The sequence below is a fragment of the Ammodytes marinus genome, assembly GCF_949987685.1.
Source record: "Ammodytes marinus genome assembly, chromosome: 12".
NCBI classification, from domain to species: domain Eukaryota; kingdom Metazoa; phylum Chordata; class Actinopteri; order Uranoscopiformes; family Ammodytidae; genus Ammodytes; species Ammodytes marinus.
In genome coordinates this window covers 4,859,648-4,886,819 of record NC_137216.1, presented here as the reverse complement: position 1 = coordinate 4,886,819, position 27,172 = coordinate 4,859,648, and the positions used below count along the sequence as shown (strand labels likewise).

The window sequence follows — 27,172 nt, the reverse complement described above, 5'->3', positions numbered from 1 at the left end:
TTCAGTTTCTTTTAAATTGAGGATATATATATTGACATTACTCTATTTCTTCAAATCAAAGCACTTGCAAAGGCCGAACATGGGACTGTACAAACCGTAACTGCGATGGAACCTGTATCATATACGGAGAAGGACATTACATCACTTTTGATGAAAAGAAATTCTCTTTTAATGGTGAATGTGGCTACGTCTTCGCTCAGGTACGGCACAAATGTATCCTTAGTCTTTGTTATCTGTCAAATGTCAGTCTTGTAATACTGACGTCAGTTTCTTGCAGGATTACTGTGGAGAAAGTAACAATGGCAGCTTCAGAGTCTTGACTGAGAACATTCCATGTTCATCAACTGAAAGCATCTGCTCCACTAATATAAAGTTCTACTTGGGGGTACATTACATTATGATATGCATGTCACATATTGTTTAAAAAAAACTTGCAAGATTACAAATGACCATGTTTATTTTTCTTTCAGAACCATGAAATTATTCTTTCGGAGGAAAATGTCCATGTTATCAAACAAGACAATGGGCAGGAAATACCCTATAAGATGCACTCTATAGGTCTGTATGTTGTGATTGAGGCCGAGAATGGTGTTGTTCTAATTTGGAATAAGAAGACAACACTCATGATCAAACTCAGTCCCACATTCAAGGTGAGTGAGCAGATATACAGGTGTGTAGGTTAATGTGAATAGGTTTACCACTTGACAAATTAACTAGATCTCATGTAATTACAGGGAAAAGTCTGTGGTCTGTGTGGGAATTTTGATGGGAATATCAAGAACGATTACACCACCAGAAGCAAAGACGTTGTGGTTGAAGCCCATGAGTTTGGAAACAGCTGGAAAGTCTCACCTACTTGCCCTAATGCTGTCGCACCAAAGAATCCCTGCATTCTGTACTCCCACAGGCAGGCATGGGCATTGAAACACTGCAACATTATCAAGAGTGAAGTATTTGAAAAATGCCATTCGAAGGTAAGAAAACTTCCAAGCAATGCCACATGGCATGTAATCGCAAACACAGTCCTTGTTAGTAGTAAACTATGTATGCAATGACTTTGTATAATTGGCAATCAGAATGTACTCTGTTTTCAATTACAATGATTTTGTTCCAAAAAGGTGGATCCCCAAAACTATCATGATGCCTGTGTGAAAGACACATGTGCCTGCAATACAGGAGGAGATTGTGACTGTTTCTGCTCGGCTGTAGCCGCCTACGCAGCAGCCTGTAATAAGGCTGGATCCTGCGTGAAATGGAGATCTCCCTCAGTCTGCCGTGAGTGTTTTACTTGTGTTTGTGCGAGGAGATAAAAAAAAAATACAATGTCATTATCACCATGTCCTATGTAATATGAAATGTGAAAAATTAACTTCTACTCATTTGTTATGAAAATTGTATACATGATTTAGTAATTTTGTTTTTTGTATCTTGTTATGTTATTTTCCTGTTTCATTAGCTGTATTCTGTAGTTTTTACGACCGTGATGGACCATGTGAATGGCACTATGAGCCATGTGGAAAACCATGCATGAAGACTTGCAGGAATCCCTCAGGAAAGTGCTACAGTCAGCAAATTCCAGCATTAGAAGGTATAAATTACATGAAAGTTATGTTGTATGTACTTTAAGTGTTATAAATATTCAGGTAGAGTTGAGTCGCCATGCAATGCTTTCTCTTTAAGCCCAATGGTCAAGCATAATTGTGCTTACTGTCATTTAATTTACTTTTACCTTGTTCACTTTCGCCATTCAGAGATTCACACGTGGTTTAGGCTAGACTTTATGTCTGTACTTATTTGGTTTGTAACTTACAGCGACATTTATCTTTTCAAGGCTGCTATCCAAGATGTCCACCTGAACGACCTTATATGGAAGACAGTACTATGAAGTGTGTGTCACAGATTGAATGTGGTTGCTATGATGACGAAGGGAAGCATTATCAAGAAGGGGAAGACATGCCTTCAAATGAAAACTGTTACAATTGGTAGGAAACTTTCAATCTTACTTATTCTACACTTGGTGTAAAAGTTAACGGTTACGTAGAATACAAATATTATCTCAATAAAATGAAGTTATATTATAACGGGATTTGCATCATGAGCCGGCCTAATCATATTCATAAAGTTCAAGGTGCTACGAGGAACTTTGAAATATTTCTGAAACAGTCTTATTTTTCCTCGGATGATCATGAATTACATGTACAGCAAATGAGACCATCAGTGCAATACCATATTATTTGCTCTCATGATCACATATCGCTAGTTAAAGAATGTTGAATAAAAGTAGAAAAGGGGGTGGAACATGAATACAAGTGGTTTATGTAGGGGTGTCTTTTACAAATCTTGTGGCCAAAATGTTATGGAACACAAGTGCGCAGAGCTCTCAACTCATCTTTATCTTCACAACTTGCACTGCGTTTCTCCTCCAATTATGGCGTAGTTGTGAAGATATCTTACGGCCAAAGTCAAGAACATAACTTGACACGCTCCAACATCAAAAATTGTACATTATTTAATTAAACACTGTATTTAAAATGTCCGTCTTTCACTTACCTTTCAGTAAATGTTCTTCAACAAACGTGGAGTGCAGCTACAATGCCCATGGTGAGTTTTTTTTTCTGAATAATCCTGTGTTTGATTTATGTTAGTTAAACCATCAATCTGTATTTTTGATCGTTTTCTCAGTGACAAACTGTTGAAAAACTAAGAATCGTGCATTAAGATATTCTTTTTTCTGCAGATTGCAAATGCTTACATAATGGTCATGTATACGAATATGGAGAAACAGTCTATACGACTCATGATGGGGATGGAACCTGTATAGATGCTGATTGTGGAAAGGATGGAATTATTAATAGAATCACCTATGATTGTTATACACCAACAACCCAGACATCACCAACAACTACCCAGAATCCAACACACTCATCAACCACACCCTTTACTTTTACAACAAGTGGTAAGAGACTTAAAATGCAGACCTGAGGTTTGGAAGATTTCTTATTGGTTTGATATAACCTGATAATAATCTGATAATTTTATTTGTCTTAATAATCATAGAAACAACAACAACAAGAACCACAGAAAAACAGAGCACCACCACAGCTATTGAAACAACAACAGTTAAAGAGACGTCTACCACTGTCACCACAACCACAGAAATACCCCCCACAACAACAGTCCCTGAATCCACAACAGTCACAGAGAAACCCAGTACCACAGGAACCACCACAGAAAAGCCCAGTACCTCAGGAACAACAGTCAAACCCAGCACCACCACAACTCTCAAATCTACAACAGTTGAAGAGACGTCTACCACTGTCACCACAACCACAGACGTTCTTCCCACAACAACAGAAAACACAATGGAATCCACCACTTCATCAACAACAGGGAAGACCACTATTACTGCTGTTACAACAACTACAATACCCATCACAACAGCAACCCCTGAGGTTGTTACAAATACAGTGGCCACAACAGCTGCGCCAACAGGATCCCATGTATTGAATACTACAACAACAACAACAACAACAACCACCACAGAAAACCCCACAACAACATTCCGTGAATCCACAACAGTCACAGAAAAGCCCAGTAACTCAGCAACAACCTTCACACCCAGCACCACCACAACTCTGGAATCTACAACAGTCACAGAGACGTCTACCACTGTCACCACAACCAGAGCAATACCCCCCACAACAACAACAACAACAACAACCACCACAGAAAAACCCACAACAACAACAACCACCACCACAGAAAACCCCACAACAACAGTCCCTGAATCCACAACAGTCACAGAGAAACCCAGTACTACAGCAACAACCACAGAAAAGCCCAGTACCTCAGGAACAACAGTCAAACCCAGCACCAACACAACTCTTGAATCTACAACAGTTGAAGAGACGTCTACCACTGTCACCACAACCACAGAAATACCCCCCACAACAACAACAACAACAACAACAACAACAACGACAACAGCACCACCAACAACAACAACACCTTGTGGCTACGTTGTTTGTCAGTGGACAGATTGGTTGAGCAAGCATTATCCTACCGTGACGTCAGATGGTGGAGATTATGAACCCATTGAAAACTTAAGTGTTTGCCAAAATCCTACGGAAATAGAGTGTAGAGCAACACAGTACAAGGATATATCTTTGAATGACTTAGGTCAAATACAGACTTGCAACCTAATGGATGGACTGATCTGTCATAACAAAGACCAAAGTGACCCTCCTGTTTGTCTTGACTATGAAATACGAATCAAATGCTGCATGGTTACCCCTTGTACACCATCAACACCAAGCTCCACTACAGCCACTACTACAACATCTGCCACTACCACAGGAACACCAGAGACAAACCCAACCACTGAAGAATCCATCAAGACCACAACAACAACAACCACCACAGAAAATCCCACAACAACAGTCACAGAGAAGCCCAGTACCCCAGGAACAACAGTCTCTGAATCCACAACAGTCTCAGAGAAACCCAGTACTACAGCAACAACCACAGAAAAGCCCAGTACCTCAGGAACAACAGTTGAACCCAGCACCACCACAACTCTCAAATCTACAACAGTTAAAGAGACGTCTACCACTGTCACCACAACCACAGAAAACCCCACAACAACAGTCCCTGAATCCACAACAGTCACAGAGAAATCCAGTACTACAGCAACAACCACAGAAAAGCCCAGTACCTCAGGAACAACAGTCGAACCCAGCACCACCACAACTCTTGAATCTACAACAGTTGAAGAGACGTCTACCACTGTCACCACAACCACAGAAATACCCCCCACAACAACAACAACAACAACAACGACAACAGCACCACCAACAACAACAACACCTTGTGGCTACGTTGTTTGTCAGTGGACAGATTGGTTGAGCAAGCATTATCCTACCGTGACGTCAGATGGTGGAGATTATGAACCCATTGAAAACTTTAGTGTTTGCCAAAATCCTACGGAAATAGAGTGTAGAGCAACACAGTACAAGAATATATCTTTGAATGACTTAGGTCAAATACAGACTTGCAACCTAATGGATGGACTGATCTGTCATAACAAAGACCAAAGTGACCCTCCTGTTTGTCTTGACTATGAAATACGAATCAAATGCTGCATGGTTACCCCTTGTACACCATCAACACCAAGCTCCACTACAGCCACTACTACAACATCTGCCACTACCACAGGAACACCAGAGACAAACCCAACCACTGAAGAATCCATCAAGAGCACAACAACAACAACCACCACAGAAAATCCCACAACAACAGTCACAGAAAAGCCCAGTACCTCAGGAACAACAGTCAAACCCAGCACCACCACAACTCTCGAATCTACAACAGTTAAAGAGACGTCTACCACTGTCACCACAACCACAGAAATACCCCCCACAACAACAGAAAACACAATAGAATCCACCACTTCAGCAACAACAGGGAAGACCACTACTACTGCTGTTACAAAAACTACAATACCCATCACAACAGCAACCCCTGAGGTTGTTACAAATACAGTGGCCACAACAGCTGCGCCAACAGGATCCCATGTATTGAGTACTACAACAACAACAACAACAACAACAACAACCATCACAGAAAACCCCACAACAACATTCCCTGAATCCACAACAGTCACAGAAAACCCCACAACATTGGTGATAACAGAAAAGGCAACCACAAAGGGGACAACAATGGAAACTGTTTCGACTGCAACACCTTCAACTCTTCAGTCTTCAACACCAAGTAGAACAACGTTATGTTTCTGCAAGTACATGGAAGAAATGTTTCCTCCAGGTAAGCAATGGACAATTAGACATGTCCTTACAATGCAACCGAACATTGTAAGGTCTTTATGCTCAGAGATCAAATCTTGATTCATTTTGCTTCCATTCCCTTTGAAATCCTTTTGGAAACATTGTTGCAAATTGATATGTATCAGTATATGGCTTCTGAAAAGTACATGCTGTGGCCAAAGAATGTGGCATATTGAACATATTTATCCACAAAATATTTATGATATTGTATGGTCAATGTAGGTCTGATCCCGACTTTGACTTTACATTTAAGTCCATTTAGAAAATAATGTGTGGCGACTTAACCTGGTAACCCTGGCTTTTGTTTTGTTTTTCATTTATTCACTTGTATCTATTTGCCTTGGTTTCATTTTCATATAGGTACTTTCATGTACAATAAGACTGATGGATCAGGCTGGTGTTTCACTGCATATTGCAATTTGACATGCAGTGTTGAGAAGTTGGCTAGACCATGTCAGTCTACTTCTCCAACAACTCCTGCCTCCACTCCTGCCTCCACCACAACTGGCTCTGGCTCAACAACCCAAATTGACGCAACAACAGCTACTACCACAAAGAAGCCCCACAAAGACTGCTCATATCTCACACCACCTAGAGAGGTATTTGACTTTATTTTTTTACATAAAAATGTACTAGGAACAGATCACCTTAAATGAAGTATCCTGCCATTATGTCCTGCCCACTAAAGACCCACTGGATTTTAATCTAACTGTTTTTGTTTCCATGCTTTCATGATTTACTTAAAGCTTTATAGATGACTAACATTACATTTATACTATGTTAACATATCACTTATTAATCATCTACAAATATATACTACTGTTTTGTAAATAAGTGGTTTATCATTATCTAATGACTTATATATTACTTATACATGAATGAAAGGCAGAGATATTCCTACATAAACAAAGGAATAAACAAGAAATAACGCCATAAATAAATTATTTTACAGGGTAATAACATTTCTAAGTGTATCTTAATGATTATGCCGGTATTCCCTTCACCAGATTAAACACCCCTAAATTAATATCAGGATGTTTTCATGTAAATATAGCCTGCCAAGTTCATTTGTTCCTTGTTTAAACCTGTTCCACTATAAAGTGTATGTGTTTATCGACCCCTGCACTTTTATATGGCAAAAAAAGACCAAAAGCCGATTTACACAATTCCCAAAAGGTTTTACTTTTCACCAAAAACCTTCACACCATATATTACCTTAAAGGCTCTGGTTTTAAAGCATGTTACCCTTTGACCCCTGCCTATCTCCAGATCTCCCCCTGTGTTGATCCCCTAATGACCCTTATAATTGTCACTTCTAATTTTATCCTAGGTTAAGTCCAGATTTCAGACCTTTATCCTTGATAAGTTTTTAGAAAGGAGGAGATTAGATAATAGGGTTTTAATTATTCTGGTGGATGAATACCTCACATTTACCCCTAGCTTCAAAAGACTACCGTTAAATCCTCACTAAGTTCATACACCTGGATGAGCTTAGGCCAATAGATAAATGCAATTCCCTCCTAATTCAAGGAGTGTGTTTATGGGATGTGTATTCTTTGTTATCAGTAGTGTAGCCGTAGTGTAGGTTTGAATTGCTTACCTCAGAGGCGCCGCGATCTCTTTAAAGAAAAACCCTAATTAGGTCCTTGTTCCCAACACTAAACTAAAAATTCAGGCCAAAGATTTATAACGTTTTCAAGAACTTTTATGTAACCAATATAAAAAGATTATACGTTCACAATATAGAAAGTAAAGATAAAATAAAATGAAAGGAAGGAAAATAAGTACCTACACTCCCATTAATGTGGTTAATATATGTAGAGAAGTATAATACTTAACTTATGTGTTGTATGTCTTTTGTTCACATTGAATTTAGCTCATGAGTTCTCCAATTTTCAATCCACAAGAGATCAGGAGTATTCTCATCTTCAGGTTTTTCAAAGCTCCACTGTCTGCCAACTTTTAAATCCTTGACTAGATGGCCGAGCTTTCAACCAAAGTTATACAAACTTGAATTCCTTCAAATTTTTATAACAATGGTGATTTTGCAACACAAATAGTCAAGTTAAGTTGTTCCAACAGTTTATTTGGTTGATCCACAAGAGATCCTATTTGGAGTGCTATCAAGTATAAAAGTTTGTCCACTGTCTACACAACTTTAATAGTTCTGGGTGTTGGCCGAGCTTTCAACCATGTCATATATATTTGAATATCTTCAAATGCTATGACAAGGTTGATTTTGCGACCCAACAATCAGGAAAAGTTGGTTCAACAGTTTTTTTGGTTGATCCACAAGAGATCCTATTTGGAGTGCTATCAAGTATAAAAGTTTGTCCACTGTCTACACAACTTTAATGGTTCTGGGTGTTGGCCGAGCTTTCAACCATGTCATATATATTTGAATATCTTCAAATGCTATGACAAGGTTGATTTTGCGACCCAACAATCAGGAAAAGTTGGTTCAACAGTTTTAAAACCTCAACTCGATGCTTTTTTACAACCTGGTTCATCAATTAGTTACTATCAATCACCCAAATGGTCCCTTACCAAACTTCTCAGAATAGAAAAGGAAGAATTGGTTCCGAGCCTCTTCCCCTTCTTGAAAAGAAAAAATAACTGACTAAATTTTTCTAAGTATTTTGCACTCAAAAAGATTCAGAGTGTTTCTTTCGAGTTTTTCTTCTAAGTCTTTCGTCCATGCTAAAAGAACAAAAAAGTGGAACAGTCAAAACTTCCCCAAAAACCAGCAGTCTTTCTTGCTCAAAACCCTGGCCTTAAATAGTCTGCAGACAGAGAGAGTGGGTGTGTGTATTAGGAGGGGAGAGGGTGGGGGGAAGATGAGGGTGTGTGTGTGTCCAGCTCAAGGACCCACTGCCCCCCTTATCTCTCTCACCCCTGACCTGTCCCAGGACAAGCCCAGGCATGCCTTTTCAGAGAGGCCTTAGGAATTCACAATTATGTATATATTTCAGGATAAAAACTTGAATACAACACTTTTAGTGATTCTACCTTAATATTAAAGGTCACTTGTTACCTTGCCTGTCTTATTAAAAATATCATACTTTTCCCTACGAAAACAAGAAATATACATTTCACATTCTCCTAAGAACAAGATATGTACAATGAAAAAGTTGCAATATTCTTGCCTATCTCAACAATCTACAGATAATCTCAAAACCACAACTATTAAAGCATTTCAAATCCTATATCAGATTTATAATACAAACCTGAGCCCCATACTGTATTTCAACTTAACCTTCTATTGAAGTACATGTTTTCATGTTTCCTGAATTATAGGTATACTGTATGTTGTCCATATGTGCTCATAGAGCTCAATCATAATATTTAATTGACTTGTAGTAAACCACCTAAAGCACTACCTTTCCCTTGATAGGAAGGTGAGTCCTGGAGTCCAGACAAGTGCATCACATCGACATGTGAGAATGGAAAAGAATCAAGAGAATATGTGTCATGTGAGCCAGTCACCATGCCTGTATGTGAAAATAAGCAAAGACCAACTAAGGTTTATGATCAAGGTGGCTGTTGTTTCACTTATGAATGCAAATGTAAGTAAAATCAAATTAGAATAACACATTCACGCAACACCTGAAGACTGCTTCACATAAAGGCAAACTGCAATATATAGCCTAGAATTATTTCTTGATGTAACACTCAATGACACAATGTCATATTTGCAGGTGTTTGCTCTGGCTGGGGAGATCCTCATTACTTGACATTTGATGGCAAATATTACAGCTTCCAAGAAAACTGCACCTATGTCCTGGTCAAAGAGATCATTCCTCGACACAATTTTAAGATTATCATTGACAATGAAAATTGTGATGCCACTGGAAAGGTGACCTGTGCAAAAGCCTTGATTGTGTATTACAAAGACTACGAAGTTATTCTTACACAGGACAGAGTCCCCATAACCGTGAACAAGGTAATTTTTGCCATGACGAAGTGCCTAAACTGCCTACATTTGATTTATTTCACTTGATATATACTTAAATGATATTTTGATAAAGATGATGAACAATATTTCACCTAAAACAATGCTGGAAATGTTTAGGTTTACATCAACAGCAAGCATGTATCGCTGACCTACTCTAATAAGGACTTCACCATAACAAACCGAGGCATCTGGCTGATTATGACGATCCCAGAAATCCATGCAGTTGTGTCCTTCGGAGGGATGTTATTCAGCGTTGAATTGCCATTTTCCCTTTTCCACAGCAATACAGAGGGACACTGTGGTAAGATGATTATCAATTTGCTGTTTGAATAAACGTGATTAATAGCAGATAAGGCTGCATGTGATGTTCATGAAGATAAATAAAATGTGGTAAGACATGGGTTGTAATATCTGTCATTTTTAATATTCACTTTCCCTTCCAGGTTACTGTGACAATAACAGCAAAAATGACTGCAGATTACCAAATGGCGAGATTCATCCCTCATGCACTGAGATGGGACATTATTGGTTGGTAAATGATAAGAAAAAGCCATATTGTGGGACGGCGAAACCCACTCCAACACCAACAAGTCCAACACCTTCACAACATCCCTGCAACACTGAACTTTGTGAAATTATAAAGAGCAAGTAAGAATTTAAGAATAAACATGACCACAATATGTCATTTATTTTCTGGAATATAATTTGGATTAACAGCTTTCCTTTTGATATGTACATCAAGGGCTTTTGAGGAATGTCACAAAGAGATCGACCCAGAACCCTTTTATGAGGCCTGTAAATTTGATATTTGCCACATGTCAAATGCCACCACTGGTTGTACCAGTCTGGAGGCATACGCTATGACGTGTGCAGAATCATCTATCTGTGTAACCTGGAGGAATTCTACAAAGGGAGAGTGTGGTAGGAGGGTTTTGTTTTTGTAGAAAAAAAACTGTTATTTTTTAGATGTCCACATTACTCTTTTTCAGATTATTGGTGTTTAAATCCACTTTTTCTTATTGTAGAATATGAATGTCCAGAAGATAAAGTGTACCAGCCTTGTGGAAAACCTGTTGCACCAACTTGCAATTCAAGGTAATCGCTGTTCCTATTAACAATTTCCTAAATGAAATGATGTCAGCAGCTTGTAAGACAAAAAGAGGATAAAACATGCTAGCAGCTCAGAGAAGCTTTTCTAAGGCTGCATGGTTGAGCTAGAGGGAAATTCAAAAGATAACCAAAGTAATTAGGAGCCAACTGTGGGTAACATGAATGTCAAAATGAGATGTTAATCAATCAAATAGGTATTGTGATATATCACCTTGGACGAGCAGACCAACAATGCGATGTCTAGAATCAGGCTACTAGCATGGCTTTGAAATACAATACTTGTCTGCATTGTATTGTACGTGTAGTTCATAATTTTATTATATCTGAAATAATTGTTGTGGTAGCTTGAGATTGGACCCAAAAGCAGAACAGAACCCATGTAGTCAGTTAGAACAAAGTTTATTTGAGGCAGGCTGGCAGGACACAGGACGGCCGAATGGCGTGGCGAGCAGAGGCAAGTGGATATCCGGAAAACCCGCAGGCAGGCGAGCAGGTACGGTGAACAGCGGAGGCAACTGGCACGGAAGAGAAGAGGAGCAGAGTTAGAACAAACTCCAACTGGAGGCAGACAACAAACAAGATATCCTGGTCTCGGGTAGTTACCGCTCTGGTACGTAGTATACTCTGGCGCTGAACGACAGGAGTCCACAGGCTTAAGTAGCGAGGTCTAATTATCCAACGATCCACACCTGGAGCAGTCTGCCCAGGAGTGCCGCCACGCCCACATGCCAACAGGGAGGTAGACACATGGAACACAAAGAGGAGAGACAGACAAGGGAAAACACACATAGGAGAAGGAGAGACTGCCGAACCGTGAGTCATGCCAATAATTGTGAAATGGTCAAATGAATGTGTCTATGTGTGTATATTGTCTTCATATGTAGATATGATGAAAATGAAGTACGACAATGCCAGGGAGAAAATGCCAAGAACAACGAAGTTTGTAGCAAATTCTCAGAGGGATGTTACTGCCCAGAGGGGATGATTTTGTTCAGTCCAAAGTCCGACGTCTGTGTCTCCGCCTGTAAGTACATTTTCTGATGTGAAGAAAATCCTAACCCTAACTGTTGTGAAGAAAATCCATATTTCTTGGGATTGGATTGCTGCAAAGTTAAACTTATTGTTTTGTATTGTTTAAGGCTGCACTGGACCTGACGGCCAACCTAAACAGGTAAATTCTTCAATGCATGACAAATTATTATTATCACTGTGGATTCATTGCTGTTACAACATTAACTCGGTACATCATTCCTGCTCATACAGATAGGTGACACTTGGGAGGGTGACTGTCAGCAGTGTTCTTGTGATGAGGAAACTCTGAGTGTTCAGTGTGAGCCTATTGCATGTCCCACACAAGAAGCAGTAACCTGCAATGAGGAAGGTATGGTGTTGGTTAACCGCACACAGAACTGCTGTGAGAGACAGACATGTGGTAAGTGATTCAAATAACACACCTACGTACATCTGCCGAAATAATGTTTTAACAGACAGGTATTATTGCACACACAAAGCTCAGTTCACTCATCATGACGATAACTACTCATCTTGTGAAAACAGGTAATCAAATACACCAGGCACACCTAAAACTAGCACAGTTTAATACAACTGCAGTGTGTGGTGCTACCCCTGGTAATATTAGCAACTGTCAACTGATTAACCCAATAGAATTCAACAGCGCTAGGAGCTTCAGCCTGTAACATGATTATACAGTTGCAAAAACACTTCTCTAAAACAGTTTCAACAAAAAATTAACATGCATTAGTTTAAGTTAGGTGTACTGTCCCTAATAAACTGGGACCTGAGTGTAACCTGGAGATGTTATCCCTGATTGGGGTTTTACAATTTTAACAGAAGGACTTATGGAAAGTATTTCATTTAGATATGCATGACAGTTTATAGAAGAGGCACACATACACCAGATGTGCATATTTGGAAGTAAAAACATTATTTACATCACTGCAGTTTTCATTGGTCATTAGTTTAGTACTGATGTATAAGCAGCAACACCCAGCTCTGGTTTAACACTGCAACAAAGTAAGAAGCTACATTTGCACTAAAATAAAATGAAAATCAGAAATACATACATGCTTCTTGTATTAAATAACAGCAGTGTCACAGTTGGAGGATAAAAACGTTTATCTCTCTATCTAAAAAAAATCAACACAACACTGTACAAAGTAAAAGATAATTAGAAAGTGCGGTGTCAATATTCTTTCAATCGAACATGTAAAAATACTTATTATTATTTATTATAATTATTTAAAGAGTTGTTTTTATTGTACAGTATATCAAACGTGTCAGTATCAGCTATTGTCTATGATGAAATATATTCGCCATCGTTGAACAATTGTGTTCATGTCAATTATTCTGTATTTGAATGTATTTAATTTTTTTCACATTTAAGAGACTTAAGTTATTCCTTTTCTGTCACTGTATCTACAAATGTATGGTAATCTGGGCTTTATGTCCTAATGGTATATCACTCTCTCAACACTTCTCAACTTCTTATCTCATCTTCTGACCAAAAGAATGTGATCGAAACCAATGCTCATCAGAATCACAAAGTTGCGAACTGGGATTTAAGTTGGAGGTCCTTGTCTCAAATGACACTTGCTGCCCCTCTTACAAGTGTGGTAAGCTTTTCATATAGGCTGCAGTTACATTTATTATGGTTTTATTGTGTGAAATACTTACTTTACATAAGCCTTTAATGTGATCAGATTTGTTATAATTTGTTTTTATCTAGTATCGAAAGACGTCTGTGTCTTCAATGAGACCGAATACAAGGTAAGGAATAATATACTCTATCTATATGATAAATGTTCTTTTTTAAGAGTATACTTGTTTGTTTCAATTAAGTATGATATAAGTTTAACATAGCCTTAAGAACAATATTCAAGTTAGACATAGGTCACCATTCTTCTGTATTTACACCCTGTCGTCAGACTAGCGGGACATTTGTTTTGTTGTCCTTGCAAAGAATTTGGCTCAGACTTTACTTTTTGTTATTTACAGCCCGGTAAAGGATTCAACAAAAGCCCATGTGAACAATGCGAGTGTACAGGAGAACAGGATCCAGATACCAAGTTGAAGATCATACAGTGTAGTATGATGATGTGTCATGAAGATTGTCCAACGGTACTTATGCATGAAAACTTTAAGAGTTCTGCTGTTTTTACTTATTTAATTTTGAAGCAAGCAACGTTTTATATCGTACAAAATGTTTAACGTGTTTAAATTCTCACTCACATGCTTTACTTTCAGAAATCTGCAAGACTTCTGCTGTGTGTTACAGTTGCTGAAGCATAGACTTTGTTATTTATGTGCACATGATGATAGATTTGATATTATAGGAGTGCCTTCTTCAATGCAGTTGTTGACTTACCAGTGCTTAATACAAATGAATGAAAATACCGAACCAATATGTATTCATGTCATATCTTGTATTTAGTCATGCACTTAAAAAAAAATTGAGGTATGTAAAGACAGTGAAAGCATTTGTGTCTTTGCTGTTTTTTTCTGAATAAGTGATTGGTTTGTTCTGTTTTTTTAAGGGCTATGTGTATGAAAAACAACCCGGGGTATGTTGTGGAATATGTAAAAAGATAAGCTGTGTTGTGGAGGTCCCAGGCTTTGATTATCCAATCATTATTGAAGTAAGTAGAGTGTTGTTGAAATATCATCAGCATCTGTGTGTGTATCCTTAAATCATGGTATAAGTCAGATTTGTTTTATGTACACTGAGTGACATCATCTACTTTTCTGACAGCCTTCCAATTCTTGGTCACCACCAAATGACAACTGTACCACGTATGATTGCAAAATGGAGAAGGATGAGTTCATAACCACTAAAAGTGAAGTCAAATGTCCTGAATTTGATCCAAAGAACTGCATTCCTGTGAGTATATGTCAGCCCTTAAATATGCATACATTTTTATATCTGGCGGTTGTATTGCTTAGTTAATGACCCTCAACTGATTCTGACACATCTTGCATTGCACTTGGCATTCAAACTGCATCTCAAACAAGATTCTAAATTCTCATTTGTCAGAAATAAAGTTGGATATGGGAGTGTTTTTGCTATTTTGGCTAATGCAATGCGTAACGAGCCTTAAGAGGAGCATTGACCTTTCTTTTCTTTTGGGAGTTTTGAGTCAGGATAGTTAGTCCCAATTTTTTTTTGAATGAACTGACATTGTATTAAGCCCAAAATGGACACTGCAAGCCACATAGAGAGACATTTATCTCCAAATTGACTATGATGATAAATATAATCAGTTAATTTACAGTATATAGTTGGAGAAATGTGTGGGATATAACACACAAAATGTGCTGAAATACACAAATACGTACATAATGAAATAATATCTTTAGATAGTGACATGTGTGCCATTGTATCTGTCGTGATGTCTATCTGTATATTTTACAATCCATATTGTTTATGTTACAGGGAACTGAACAAAGTAACATGGATGGTTGTTGCAAAACTTGTAAGTATGACTCGATAAAATAAATTCATCCACAACTTGAAAAAGTAACAAGTGCGTCCTTGGCACTTTTCAAAAGAGGTCAAACTATAATATGGATGCAACTAATAACTATTTTCATTATGACTAATAATTTGATATTTTTGGGATTCATCAGATTAATAAATCAAAGAAATGTCCTGCCAACAGAGTAGAAAATAAATAAATAATAATAATTGTATTCATATAGCACCTTAAAACAAAGTTAACAAAATGCTTTGAAAAGAGAAAGCTATGAGAGGTATTGTATTTACAGTGATACAAATCACAGAAAATAATGTTGCCATGTTAAAGCTGCAGAGTTATACTCATTTTGTAAACATATGTGGTCAATCTAAAAACCAATCGCCATAATACATGTGTGTCAATTCTAAGGCTAAAGTTCCACCATAGCTTTATTTTAGTTTCCCACTGAAATGATCATTTGTGTTACGTGTCGTGTTTGCAGCAACATAAAACAAATGTTCATGCTATTTCCTCACAGGTACTCCTCTTTCCAACTGTCAAATGATAAAAAGCACCGTCCATCTGCAGACAAAGGACTGCCAGTCTGTTGAACCGGTGGAAATCACTGCCTGTGAGGGATCCTGTGGACATTCTTCCTCAGTGTGAGTATCTGCGTGATTTGTACTGAAAACTCACCCTGTGTTCCTTATCACATACTTTCTACTATTTAGTATGGAAGAAAAAAGATTTAGGATGTCCCGATTCTTGAGGCCAGATTTAGGATGGTTAGAAAGACCTGGATGTCTACTACACCCGGCCAAGATTGTTAGTGTTGAAAACAGCATCCTATTTGGGCGATTCTGACCCATAATCCAGTGCGAACCTGAAGTGACGTCGCATCGACGGAGTCTCCATATGAAAACAAACAGGGATGCGACGGATATAGAAGCAAGAGGCAAGATCAAGGCGCAATGTTATGATGAAATAAATAAGTAAAAGTATGTCCCAATAGTACGCCTACTGCATCCTTACCAGGTTATTTTTATCGTCGGATGTAGTATGTAGAATAGAAAAAAGAAAGAGTATGTGATTCAGAATGCAGGGTATATCATGCTGAAACCACCTGATCAGTTCATGTGAAGAGTCATTTTGAAGATGTTTGTTTACATTGAACATTGTCTGTTCACAGGTACTCTGCAGAGAGCAAACGCATGACACATGCATGCACATGCTGTCAAGAAATGAAAACCAGTGAGAAAGAGGTGGAGATGATGTGCTCTGATGGCAGCAAGATAATGCACACCTACCTTTCAGTTGACCAGTGTGGTTGCCATGTCAGTGAATGTGTTCCAACACACCCCGGAGAAATGTGAACAACTAGAAAGCCAACACTGAAAACAAATCTTACTTTAAGGACAAATCTGACTAATATACTAATATAAACTTTAACAATGCCTTTTCAAAAAATATAAGAAAATCAAGCCTCAACATTTAAAGGGAAAAGATGTTTAACATTTTGAACAGCAGACATAGGCTGAAACTTTCTACACCTCTGAAAATGGGCCATTTGTACTCTGGCGTCACTTTCTCATATATTGTTAGAGAGGCAGGTTGCATATGACCACTTTTAGATTTTTGAAAAGGCTGTATCTTTATGCATGCAAACTGTTTGATGTGGTGTTTCCAGTCTTAGAGGGTGTTTCTGTTACTTTTACTGTAAATGACTTGAGAGATTAAAAGACACAAGAATGGCTTCAGATACATCACAGCAAAATGTTTGCTTCCTTTTGCCACAGGGAAAACCGATTGATTTGTGGTCAAATGTGAAAGATTTAAAACATGGATTTGAATTTAAAGCAACATCAACATTCTTATGTATTTTTTAAACACTGAATATATAAATGACAGTGCAAAAAATATCCAAACTATCTTTGTCTGACATCTGATGTCTGAAACTTTTGCAAATCTGAATGTTTTCAATAGTCATTCCAACTCTTAGGTCTCCTGATGATCATATGTTCTTGATTTTTAATTCTTTGATTTGAAGTGTTTTGATGTTCTTCATTTCAATAAACTTGTTTTGCTCATTACAGTATATCATCATTTATTGGATTACATCCCATTCTGTATAAAGTCCAAGTTCATACACTGACTTTGAGTCAACTTCAAATAATGAACTCTAAATGATAGTTGTACTCTCAATATCCAGTAAGCAATGAATTGTATTTACTGCAATATGTAGACACATATCTTTTCCATCAAAACCTCATTAGATGTTGCAGACATATGGTCTGGGTTGAATTAACCAAATTATAGATCACAGTAAGGCAGCTCTGGGACAGGACTTGCTGTTGGGCTCAAATGAATTAATTTAACACAGCTTTATGATGGAAAAGGCTCCTTGTAAGCTCAAAGGACAGGGCTAGAAGATCAGTAAGTGAATAATACATTAAGAACCAACATAGCTGATGCTGTACCTTAGTGGGGCAAAGTGCTTAACCTTCATAATTGTGAATTGGCCCTTGGAAATAATTTGGATGGACCTTGACTTACACCTCAGTTATACAAAGGCTACACAAGTTCTCTGACTGAAGCAAGTGACTCCAGAAGAAATGCAAATGTGTTCATTAATAAATAATTTATGGTTGGAAGAATCTGTATAGAGGATTGGTTAGAAATGCAGATACTAAATCAATCATACAAAAAACAAGGTTGATTGCAATATTCTAACAATCACATCATAACTCTTAACCCATTGATGACTATGGCAATCTAGGATGCTTGTCCTTAATGCCTGAGGGTTTTCTGAAAAAATAGTACGAATTGTCAAGTCTACCAAAACCTTAATATCTAAGCCTGTGTAGCACATAGAAACATGAAATAAAATACATTTAAAAGTTAAGGTTCACAGGTTTTATTTAAACATGCTCCCTTAGCGCTTACAAACCAACACATTTTTCTAAAAATCGTCAAAATTAGATGGGGGAGAAAAAAAAAGAATAAATAATATAAAATATTTAAAAATAATGTGCTAAATTAGGTTATAATCCTGCTTCCTTTTAGCATGGATAGTAGTGACTGAGTGTGCAGTGGAGGGATAAAGATAGACAGATATATGAAGTAGAAGAACGCTTTATTTTATTATTTAGTTCAGTTATCACTGGCACCATAAATTCGACTTCCCAGTACAACTGGAACGCAGACTGACTCCCGCTGTCGGAGCCGATCAGCTGGTCCAAACGGCTATACCACGGAGATGAAAACGAAACTGAAACTTAACTATCGCCTGGCTGGGCTGAATTTGAGTTGGAGCAGCAAAATATAGCCTAAATTCATAAATATTGTTAATAAATAGATGCAATGTGTTGAGTGATTTTCTTCAGTAGCCTATAGTAGGCTAGACCTAGATTCTGCGCTCCGAACGCCACTAACTGTTCTACACTATCGCCGACACAGCCTGCGTATTTTTTTTATTATTATTATTTATTTTAATTTTTATGATTGACCTGATTTTCGGCAAACCACACAACTTTTGGGTGGTCACGTGGTCTTAAAAAATCAACAAAACCCACATCATGTGTATTTGAACCAAAATGACTGTGCATTTGCCATGACAATTAGATAAAGTAACAATGCTGGGCTACACAGCATCAAGCAGGAGATACAATGTGGCATCACGCAGCAGCCGTCATCAATGGGTTAAGAAAAAACATACCTCAACACAAAACTGAAAAAAAATACAAACCCTATGTTTAGGCAAATTAAATTACATGTATGTTTCCAACATATACTCTTAGTTAAAAATGAACTTTTTGAATGCTTTAAAATAAATGTTGTTGATAAGTCTGTGGACGGCATAATTGGAGTACGGTTTGAACATCGAGAGCTGCAGTATAGTTTCGTGATTTTTTCCTGTTATTTGTCCCCAGAAGGATCTGTAAGGGGAAGAGACTGTAACGCGTTTTTCAGTTGTTTATTAACCCAAGTTTATTCTTTGGATACAGACGCAATTTATATTTGTGGCGACTTTAATAGTCGTATTTCGGATAAAGAGGACTGTATTGGGGATTTAGACAATGTTCCATCGAGAGTGGCCTTAGATCTGTCACTAAATAGCCATGGTGAATCCTTCCTTGAATTTCTTAGGGACTCTAAATGCTATGTTCTAAATGGTAGGAAAAATCGAAATGATGATAATTTTACTTCCTTATCAGTAAGAGGAAAAGCTGTGGTGGACTATATAGTCACACCCCATAATTGCCTTGAGTCTTGTCTTGCCTTAAAAGTAATTACTGCTACAGACCTTATGGATCAAAATGCTGCAACCTGTATGAACCTTATTGGAGAAAGATGTCACCTACCGGATCACTCACTTTTATTGTTAACATTTAAAGTTGGAGTTCAAATAACAGAAGAAAATTAATCAGTTTCACAATCAAAAAAGAGATGCAGAACTTTTCCTGATAACTTTTTGTCCTCTGACATGTGTCGCTTTGCATTATTAGAGTTAATAAAACAACTTGAATCCTGTCAAAGTACACAAAATAGTGTTGATCGGTGGTACAATGAGTTCTGTGATATGATGACTCGAGAAATAGATAAATGTCAACCCAAACATTATACACCCATACAAATTTAAGCAGTTAGCTAAACCTTTCTGGAATTCTGAGCTCCAAAAAGTGTGGAATGATCGAAAAATAGCTGAAAAGAACTTTCTTCGATGTGGTGATCCAGTGAGGAAACGACAACTGAGGGAAAATTACAGGCAAGCACAGTTTATATTTGATAAAAAAATGAAGGTTCTATAAAAGGAGGTTTAGTAGAGGGCAGTCCTTGAAATTTGATTTTTTTACAAACTAATAATCCTCAACAATTTTGGAGGGAAATTAATAAACTAGGCACAAGGAGAATACAGAAAATACCTATGGAAGTTGTCCTAAATAATGATGTCCTGGAATGCAGTGTAATTAAAAAGTGGGAGACTGATTTTGCTGATTTATTTTCAGGGAGTAATATTCCACCTATTTTTGAAGATGCTTTTCTTGAAGATGCATGTAAATCAAAGGACAATTTAGAGAGAAATATGGGCGGAGAGAACTATTCACCGAATGTATTTTTGAATTGTGATATTACCTTGGAAGAAGTGAAAGCTGCTATAAATAAGTCTAAGCTGAAAAAAGCAGTAGGTGTGGAAGATATCCCAAATGAAGTATTAAAGTCACCTCCTCTTTTGAACATGCTTTTCTGTTTGTTTAGGTTTTGTTTCAAACACAGTATTGTTCCTTCAGTGTGGTATAAGTCTATAATCAAACCTATCCCAAAGTCATCTAAGAGTGACCCTAGGATACCACTCAATTACAGGGGAATCAGCCTTCTTAGCACAGTGTATACATTGTATAGCAGTATTTTGAATGCTAGGCTGACCGAGTATCTGGAAACAGAGGAATATTTAGTTGATGAACAGAATGGGTTTAGAAGGAATTGAGCCTGCATTGATCATATTCATACAATTTCAACAATTGTCAGGACAAGAATTGCAGAAAATAAATCTACTTTTGTATGTTTTGTGGATTTCCTAAAGGCTTTTGATTGGGTTAATAGAGATCAGCTTGCCTTAAAGCTTGTGTGGATGGTAAATTCTATCAAGCTCTAAAGTCACTGTATAGTTCCTCAGTTGCATGTGTTCAGGTAAATGATTTCCAAACTGACTGGTTTAAAACACCCTTTGGTGTTAAACAGGGTGATGTCCTGTCCCCTAGTTTGTTTTCTCTTTATATAAATGACCTGGCTTTTGACATCAAGAATGCTAATTTAGGTATAGGCCTACATTTGAATGATTTGACTGTGGGTACTCTGTTGTACGCGGATGATATCGTTCTGCTGGCTGAATCGGAGGATGATTTACAGAATATGTTAAACTTAGTAAAGACATCTGAAATCGCGCACTTATGTAAGTGCACTTACATTGAGTGCACTTTATTATCCCTACAGTACACTTACTTGTAGACGCAGTGCTCTCATTTCTACAGAGCACTGTCCAAACTGCCGTCGCGCACCTACCGGAAATGACTTTGCATTTTGACGGTTCTTCTTCGGTGGTATTTTTTTCTGCTTGCGTTACCGATAGCCAAAACAGGCACATTAGTCGCGGAAAAACTAAAACAATATATAATTTAACTTTTGTGGAGCGCGTCCGTCTCCACGGTTGCTTCAAGCTCCTCTATTTTGATTAGAATGTCCCGTCCTCTCCGCTACGTAGGCAAGATGGCGGCCGTTGAGTGTGGAAAGTGTCCATCGCTCCACACTCAAGTTCTAGACCGTTTTGAGTGCACGACAGAGGAACTTACAGTGCACTTCATTTTGGCACACTCTCCGGTTTTGCGCAAAGTGCACTCTAAAAAGTAAGTGTAAGTACAGAAGTGCGCGATTTCAGACACAGCTCATTTTTAGCCTAAATCATGGCCTAAATAGCAAACAACTCTGTCAGGGGTAATCATACTATTTCATGTTATGTAGCCTACAATGCAGGCCTACCTGTCATGCATGCTTTATTTTACTACACCATTTACGTTTTTATAATATGTATAGGCAATGTTGAGAGGTAAAATAAATGAAGATATTTTGCTGTAAATTAACTCCAAATTTAAGATGACAATCTCAACACAAGTTTAAAAAAAATTACAATAGCATTACTGATATCCAGTGTTGCCACAGTTACTTTGAAAAAGTAATCCGATTACTGATTACTAGTTACTCCTTGAAATAGTAACTTAGTTACTTTACTGATTACTTGATGTTAAAGGTAACTAAGTTAGGGTATTACAAGTTACTTTAAACGTTACTTTACAGGTTTTGAAACCCATATATCTCAGTTTAAAACATGTACACATTAAGAATCATTGAAAATATATCAAATAAAGCTTGTAGGCTAGTAGCTGTTTTCAAAATAATAAAAATTATGGTTTAAAAAATGTAATAAAAAAAAAACTTTTTCCCCCCATGAAAATAAATGCATTCCTCCAAAGTGCAAAGACAGTAGCAGTGTCTTTAAACTTAACGTGCTTGGCCCTTCACTCTCATGCATTCATTTGACTTTTCTCTGCGATGTCTCATGTGTTGATATAGGCTACTGGGTGTGTGCGGCCACCGGTCGCCACGTGACTATAAATTACCAAGTTTTAAACACTATCTCTTCAACGTCACCGTACCCGAATCCTAAATATCCCCATAGCAGACGCTATATTTCATGGGGGGGAAAACGTTTGTGTTGCGCCACAGTTCAGCTTAAACTCGGCCGTAATGCTGCTGCACACACACACACACACACACACACACACACACACACACACACACACTCACACAGAGACGAGGGGCGCTACCAAAAAGACGAGAGGAGCGGTTGGAGCAGTTGGAGCGTTTAGAGACACATGCGCGCATATTTATTAAGTACGGGCACTCAAGCATTGAGGGCCCGTAATTATTACTCTCCACCATACTTATTCTTCTTACTTCTTACTTCTTTTTATTCTTCCTCACATTTTCTAGCTGCTTCTCCTCCCACACCGTTACACGCAGACATGCCAAAATTTCACACAACGTGCGTCCCCACCCCACGGGGTGTGCTATTATACAGTTTTTTGAATTTCCGCTAGGGGGCGCTGTAATGAAGTCCCGACTGAAAGAACTTTGAGAGGCCACGCCCCGCACGCCGTAACTCCGATTGACTTGAAATTTCTCACACAGGTGTATGTTAGGGTGCTCTACGAAAAAGCCTCTGGGACCATAAAAAGTCTTCAGGGAATATTTCCCGCTAATTAGCATAAAGTGAAAAACAGCGTGTTATCCACAACTTTCTGCAATTTGACTGTATCAACACCAAATTTCTCGTGAAGCCCCGGAGGACTACAATAAACATACCCGTAAAAGATTAGTTGGACAACTTGAAAAACATGGCCGCCATTGACCGAAAAGTTTACGCAGGGGCGGGGCTTAATAACACGTTGGCCATAACTCTTTAACCGTAGGTCCTATCATCACCAAACTTGCTGGGTATGTGCAGAAGTCATGTGGTAGCATGTCCTTCGAAGCTTATCGAGATTAACCCATAGGGGGCGCCACAAATGGGCGGGGCTTAATAACACGTTGGCCATAACTCCTTAACCATAGGTCCTATCATCATCAAACTTGCTGGGTATGTGCAGAAGTCATGTGGTAGCATGTCCCATGAAGCTTATCGCGATTAACCCGTAGGGGGCGCCACAGGGGCGGGGCCTATCCACAAATTGGCCATAACTCCTTAACCATAGGTCCTATCATCATCAAACTTGCTGGGTGTGTGCAGAAGTCATGTGGTAGCATGTCCCTCGAAGCTTATCGCGATTAACCCATAGGGGGCGCCACAAAAGTCACCCGACTCCGATTGACTTGAAATTGATTGCACATGTACAGCTCATGGTGCTCTACAATATAGCCTCTCAGAATTTTTTTGTAATTTCCGCTAGGGGGCGCTATAATTAAACCCAGACTGAAGAAAGTTTGAGAGGCCACGCCCCGCACACCGTAAGTCCGATTGACTTGAAATTTCTCACACAGGTGTATGTTACGGTGATCTACAAAAAAGCCTCTTGGACCATAAAAGTCAACCTGGAAATATTTTCGGCTAATTAGCATACACTGAAAAACAGGGTTTTAACCACAACTTTTTCCAGTTTTACTCTATCGACACCAAATTTCTCACGAAGGCCCGGGGGACTATGACGCACGTCTGCGAAAAATATCAGTAGGATAGCTTGGAAAACATGGCCGCCATTGACTAAAACGTTTACGCAGGGGCGGGGCTTAATTACAAATTGGCCATAACTCGTTGCCCGTAGGTCCTATCGTCGTGAAACTCGCAGGATACGTGCGGAAGACGTGCGGTGGCGTGTCCCTCTAAGCTCGTCGAGGTTAACCCGCGGGGGGCGCCACGAATGCGAAAACCGTCATTCAACGACGCGATGTTTGCCGGGCCACGCCCCTTTCCCCCCGACTCCGATCGACTCGTCGTTTGTCGGACGCGCGCGGCTCGCGTCGCTCTACGGTAAAGCCTCTGGGACCGCGGGGGTCGGCCGTGATTTTTTCCCTTCCCCGATTCGCGCGGGGGCGGCCCGTACTTTCCAAATCTCCGCGGGATTTCTAGTTTACATTATATCGCAATCGCAGTCATTTGTGCAGTTATGTAAAATGTTTTACTAAGGAAAATGACAGAAAAAGTAACGCACAGTGACTTTAATGAGTAACTTTAATCTGATTACTGGTTTGGAGATAGTAACGCGTTAGATTACTCGTTACTGAAAAAAAGAGGTCCGATGCCGGTAACGCGTTACTGGCATCACTGCTGATATCTGAGATGCCCAAAAGGTTAAGACAATGTACACATAGGCCTACAGTAGGTATTACTTAAAGGCCTACTTCACCGGTTTGAATATGAAGGTGTATTGAATTCTGAGATCCTATGTAGTATAAATGTGCGAAAAAAATTGAAATTGGTTCATCCTAGCCTGAGAAAAGGCAGAAAGAGTGTTTTTTTTAACCCTATATTTCTCTTTGTCGTGACATCACAGAAAGAGAAATATAGGGTTAAAAAAAACGTACTTTGTAAATATTACTGTGATGTCACAGTAAAAGACATCACAGTAATATTTACATAGTACGTTTTTTTTTCGTCTTGATTTCAACCTGATGTGGATTTTTTTATATTACATTAATGTAATGTAATGAAATGTGAGTATTTCATATAATGTGTCGAAGGATTCGATGCAGTTAATTAAAAGTATTTGTATTGTGTGACTATTTGTTTGTTGAAATCTAGCTGTCATTGTTGTGAAGATTTTTTAATAAACAACTTATTTGATCCATTTATGTCTGTGTCAAGTAAATAATGTTTACTGATTATTAAATGCATAAGTAGTTAAAAAGTAGCTGCATTTTAAACATGTTAAACACATTATCAAAGGTTTTTAATATTATTGTTTTTTGTTAGAAAAAAGCTATATTTATCGCTTGTCGCTCTTTTGAAAAAAAAAGTCGCCAGGGGGGCTGAAAAGTCGCTAAATATAGCGACAAAATCGCTAAGTTGGCAACACTGTCAACAGGAAGTCGCTTCTTCTTCTTCTCGTTTATTAGGGTTGTGTCGGAGTAGTATTTGTTGACATATGACCAATCCTGTATGAGACTGAGGCAAGTCCCTCCTACCTCATTAGCATATGGACACAGAAATGTAGAAATAAATAAATGTGTAAATAAATGCGCGTATAAATAAATAAATGTGTAAATAAATAAATAAGGAAATAAATAAATTACATTTAATTATTTATGTATTTATTTGTTCCTTCTTTTATTTATTTATTCATGTATTTAATCATTTATTTATTCATTTATTCCAGTATTTATTAATTAATTAATTTATACTTATGACAGGTAATGTCCTCCATATCAGTGAGTCATGTTTTCTCCAGCAGGCAACAGTCTGTAGTGTATGTTAGGCACTTCACCACTGGATGGCAGCACACTACCATTTTGAACCATTTGGATTGACCAAAGTTGGGTAGCTTGTTGTTTCCTCCTCCACCTTATGAATTAAACTGTATGCTTGATGCAATACTGCAGATTTAAAAGGTGTAAGGCATTTTTAAAGTCGGGACTTTATGAAATCAGATCCTCCTAAAAGCTGTTTGTGCTTTTAAATGTGTTCAAATCACCTTTAAAGATTATTGAACGTTATACTCATGGTGCATCATTAACCTGACTACCCAACCCAGACTATTAACACACACACACACACACACACACACACACACACACACACACACACACACACACACACACACACACACACACACACACACACACACACACACACACACACACACACACACACACACACACACACACACACACACACACACACACACACACACACACCAGGTCATAATCTTTCATTTCCAACTGTTAAAGAAGGTGATGTGCCAAGCTATTTGGGTAAAGATGCAATGAACAAACCTCCTTAAAACAGAGCAGGAGTTACAGCTGTCCTATGCTTATATTGTGGTGGGATATAAAGCATATACAGGGTTACGCGCCCCACACACATCCTGCGTCTACCTCTGGAGCGCGTCGCCTAACGCGCCCCACACACATCCTACCTCTACTGCGCGTCTACCTCGCGTCTGCGTCTGACTTTTGGTCACAGACTGTGAAATCAACGTAGAGCGAGCACACATCCAACCTCAGACGCACTGCTGAGGCGCGTCGGAGGCACGTCTGCAGCGCCGCTCCCCTTCACCTCAGGAGGCTCGCCTATTTTTTTCTGAGAGCAGCGCGTCTCTCTCGCGTCTCTGTGCTTTAACTGATAGAGAAATACTCTGCTGACAGTCATACCAGCAGCATTCACTCTAGTTACACGTTTACCCGGTGTGTTTATTTCAAAATAAAACATCCGCAAATAATCCCTTTATTTCACGATGTAATTGTGCAATCAAAATCCGAGGGATTCAAAACCTAATTTTCAATTAGTTCTGGCATTTCATTTTTGGATAAATGACACATATAGAGATCCAATATAGTGAAGAAATAAAAAAGATCATGATGAGCGCAACAGTTTTCCGTTGCTCTATCTGTGTCTACGGCCTTCTTCTTCCCCGACCACACCCCCCTCTCTCTCTCCCGTATAAATCAGTAAAGTGATTTTTGAAATACTCTGCTGAGAGTCATATTGACTTCATACTGGCAGCTTTCGCTGTAGTTTCACCATTTCC

General features: G+C 38.5%; 1 protein-coding gene across 1 annotated transcript in view; it reads left to right on the top strand.

Annotated features, from left to right (window-relative positions):
* Positions 1 to 16,750, top strand: part of LOC307258446 (mucin-2-like) — a gene marked incomplete at both ends in the record, with an annotated part of 28,882 nt that extends 12,132 nt beyond the window's left edge. Inside the window, 20 exons of the mRNA XM_080037975.1 lie at positions 62 to 200; positions 278 to 385; positions 471 to 650; positions 735 to 974; positions 1,119 to 1,275; positions 1,457 to 1,588; positions 1,832 to 1,982; positions 2,558 to 2,601; positions 3,058 to 3,661; positions 4,316 to 4,787; positions 9,235 to 9,406; positions 9,539 to 9,783; positions 9,913 to 10,096; positions 10,239 to 10,323; positions 10,538 to 10,660; positions 11,790 to 11,929; positions 12,045 to 12,076; positions 12,169 to 12,286; positions 15,916 to 16,039; positions 16,567 to 16,750. Of these exons, the coding sequence (XP_079894101.1) occupies positions 62 to 200; positions 278 to 385; positions 471 to 650; positions 735 to 974; positions 1,119 to 1,275; positions 1,457 to 1,588; positions 1,832 to 1,982; positions 2,558 to 2,601; positions 3,058 to 3,661; positions 4,316 to 4,787; positions 9,235 to 9,406; positions 9,539 to 9,783; positions 9,913 to 10,096; positions 10,239 to 10,323; positions 10,538 to 10,660; positions 11,790 to 11,929; positions 12,045 to 12,076; positions 12,169 to 12,286; positions 15,916 to 16,039; positions 16,567 to 16,750 (3,634 nt within the window). The remainder of the gene's footprint in view (positions 1 to 61; positions 201 to 277; positions 386 to 470; positions 651 to 734; positions 975 to 1,118; positions 1,276 to 1,456; positions 1,589 to 1,831; positions 1,983 to 2,557; positions 2,602 to 3,057; positions 3,662 to 4,315; positions 4,788 to 9,234; positions 9,407 to 9,538; positions 9,784 to 9,912; positions 10,097 to 10,238; positions 10,324 to 10,537; positions 10,661 to 11,789; positions 11,930 to 12,044; positions 12,077 to 12,168; positions 12,287 to 15,915; positions 16,040 to 16,566) is intronic.
* Positions 16,751 to 27,172: the final 10,422 nt, after the last annotated feature.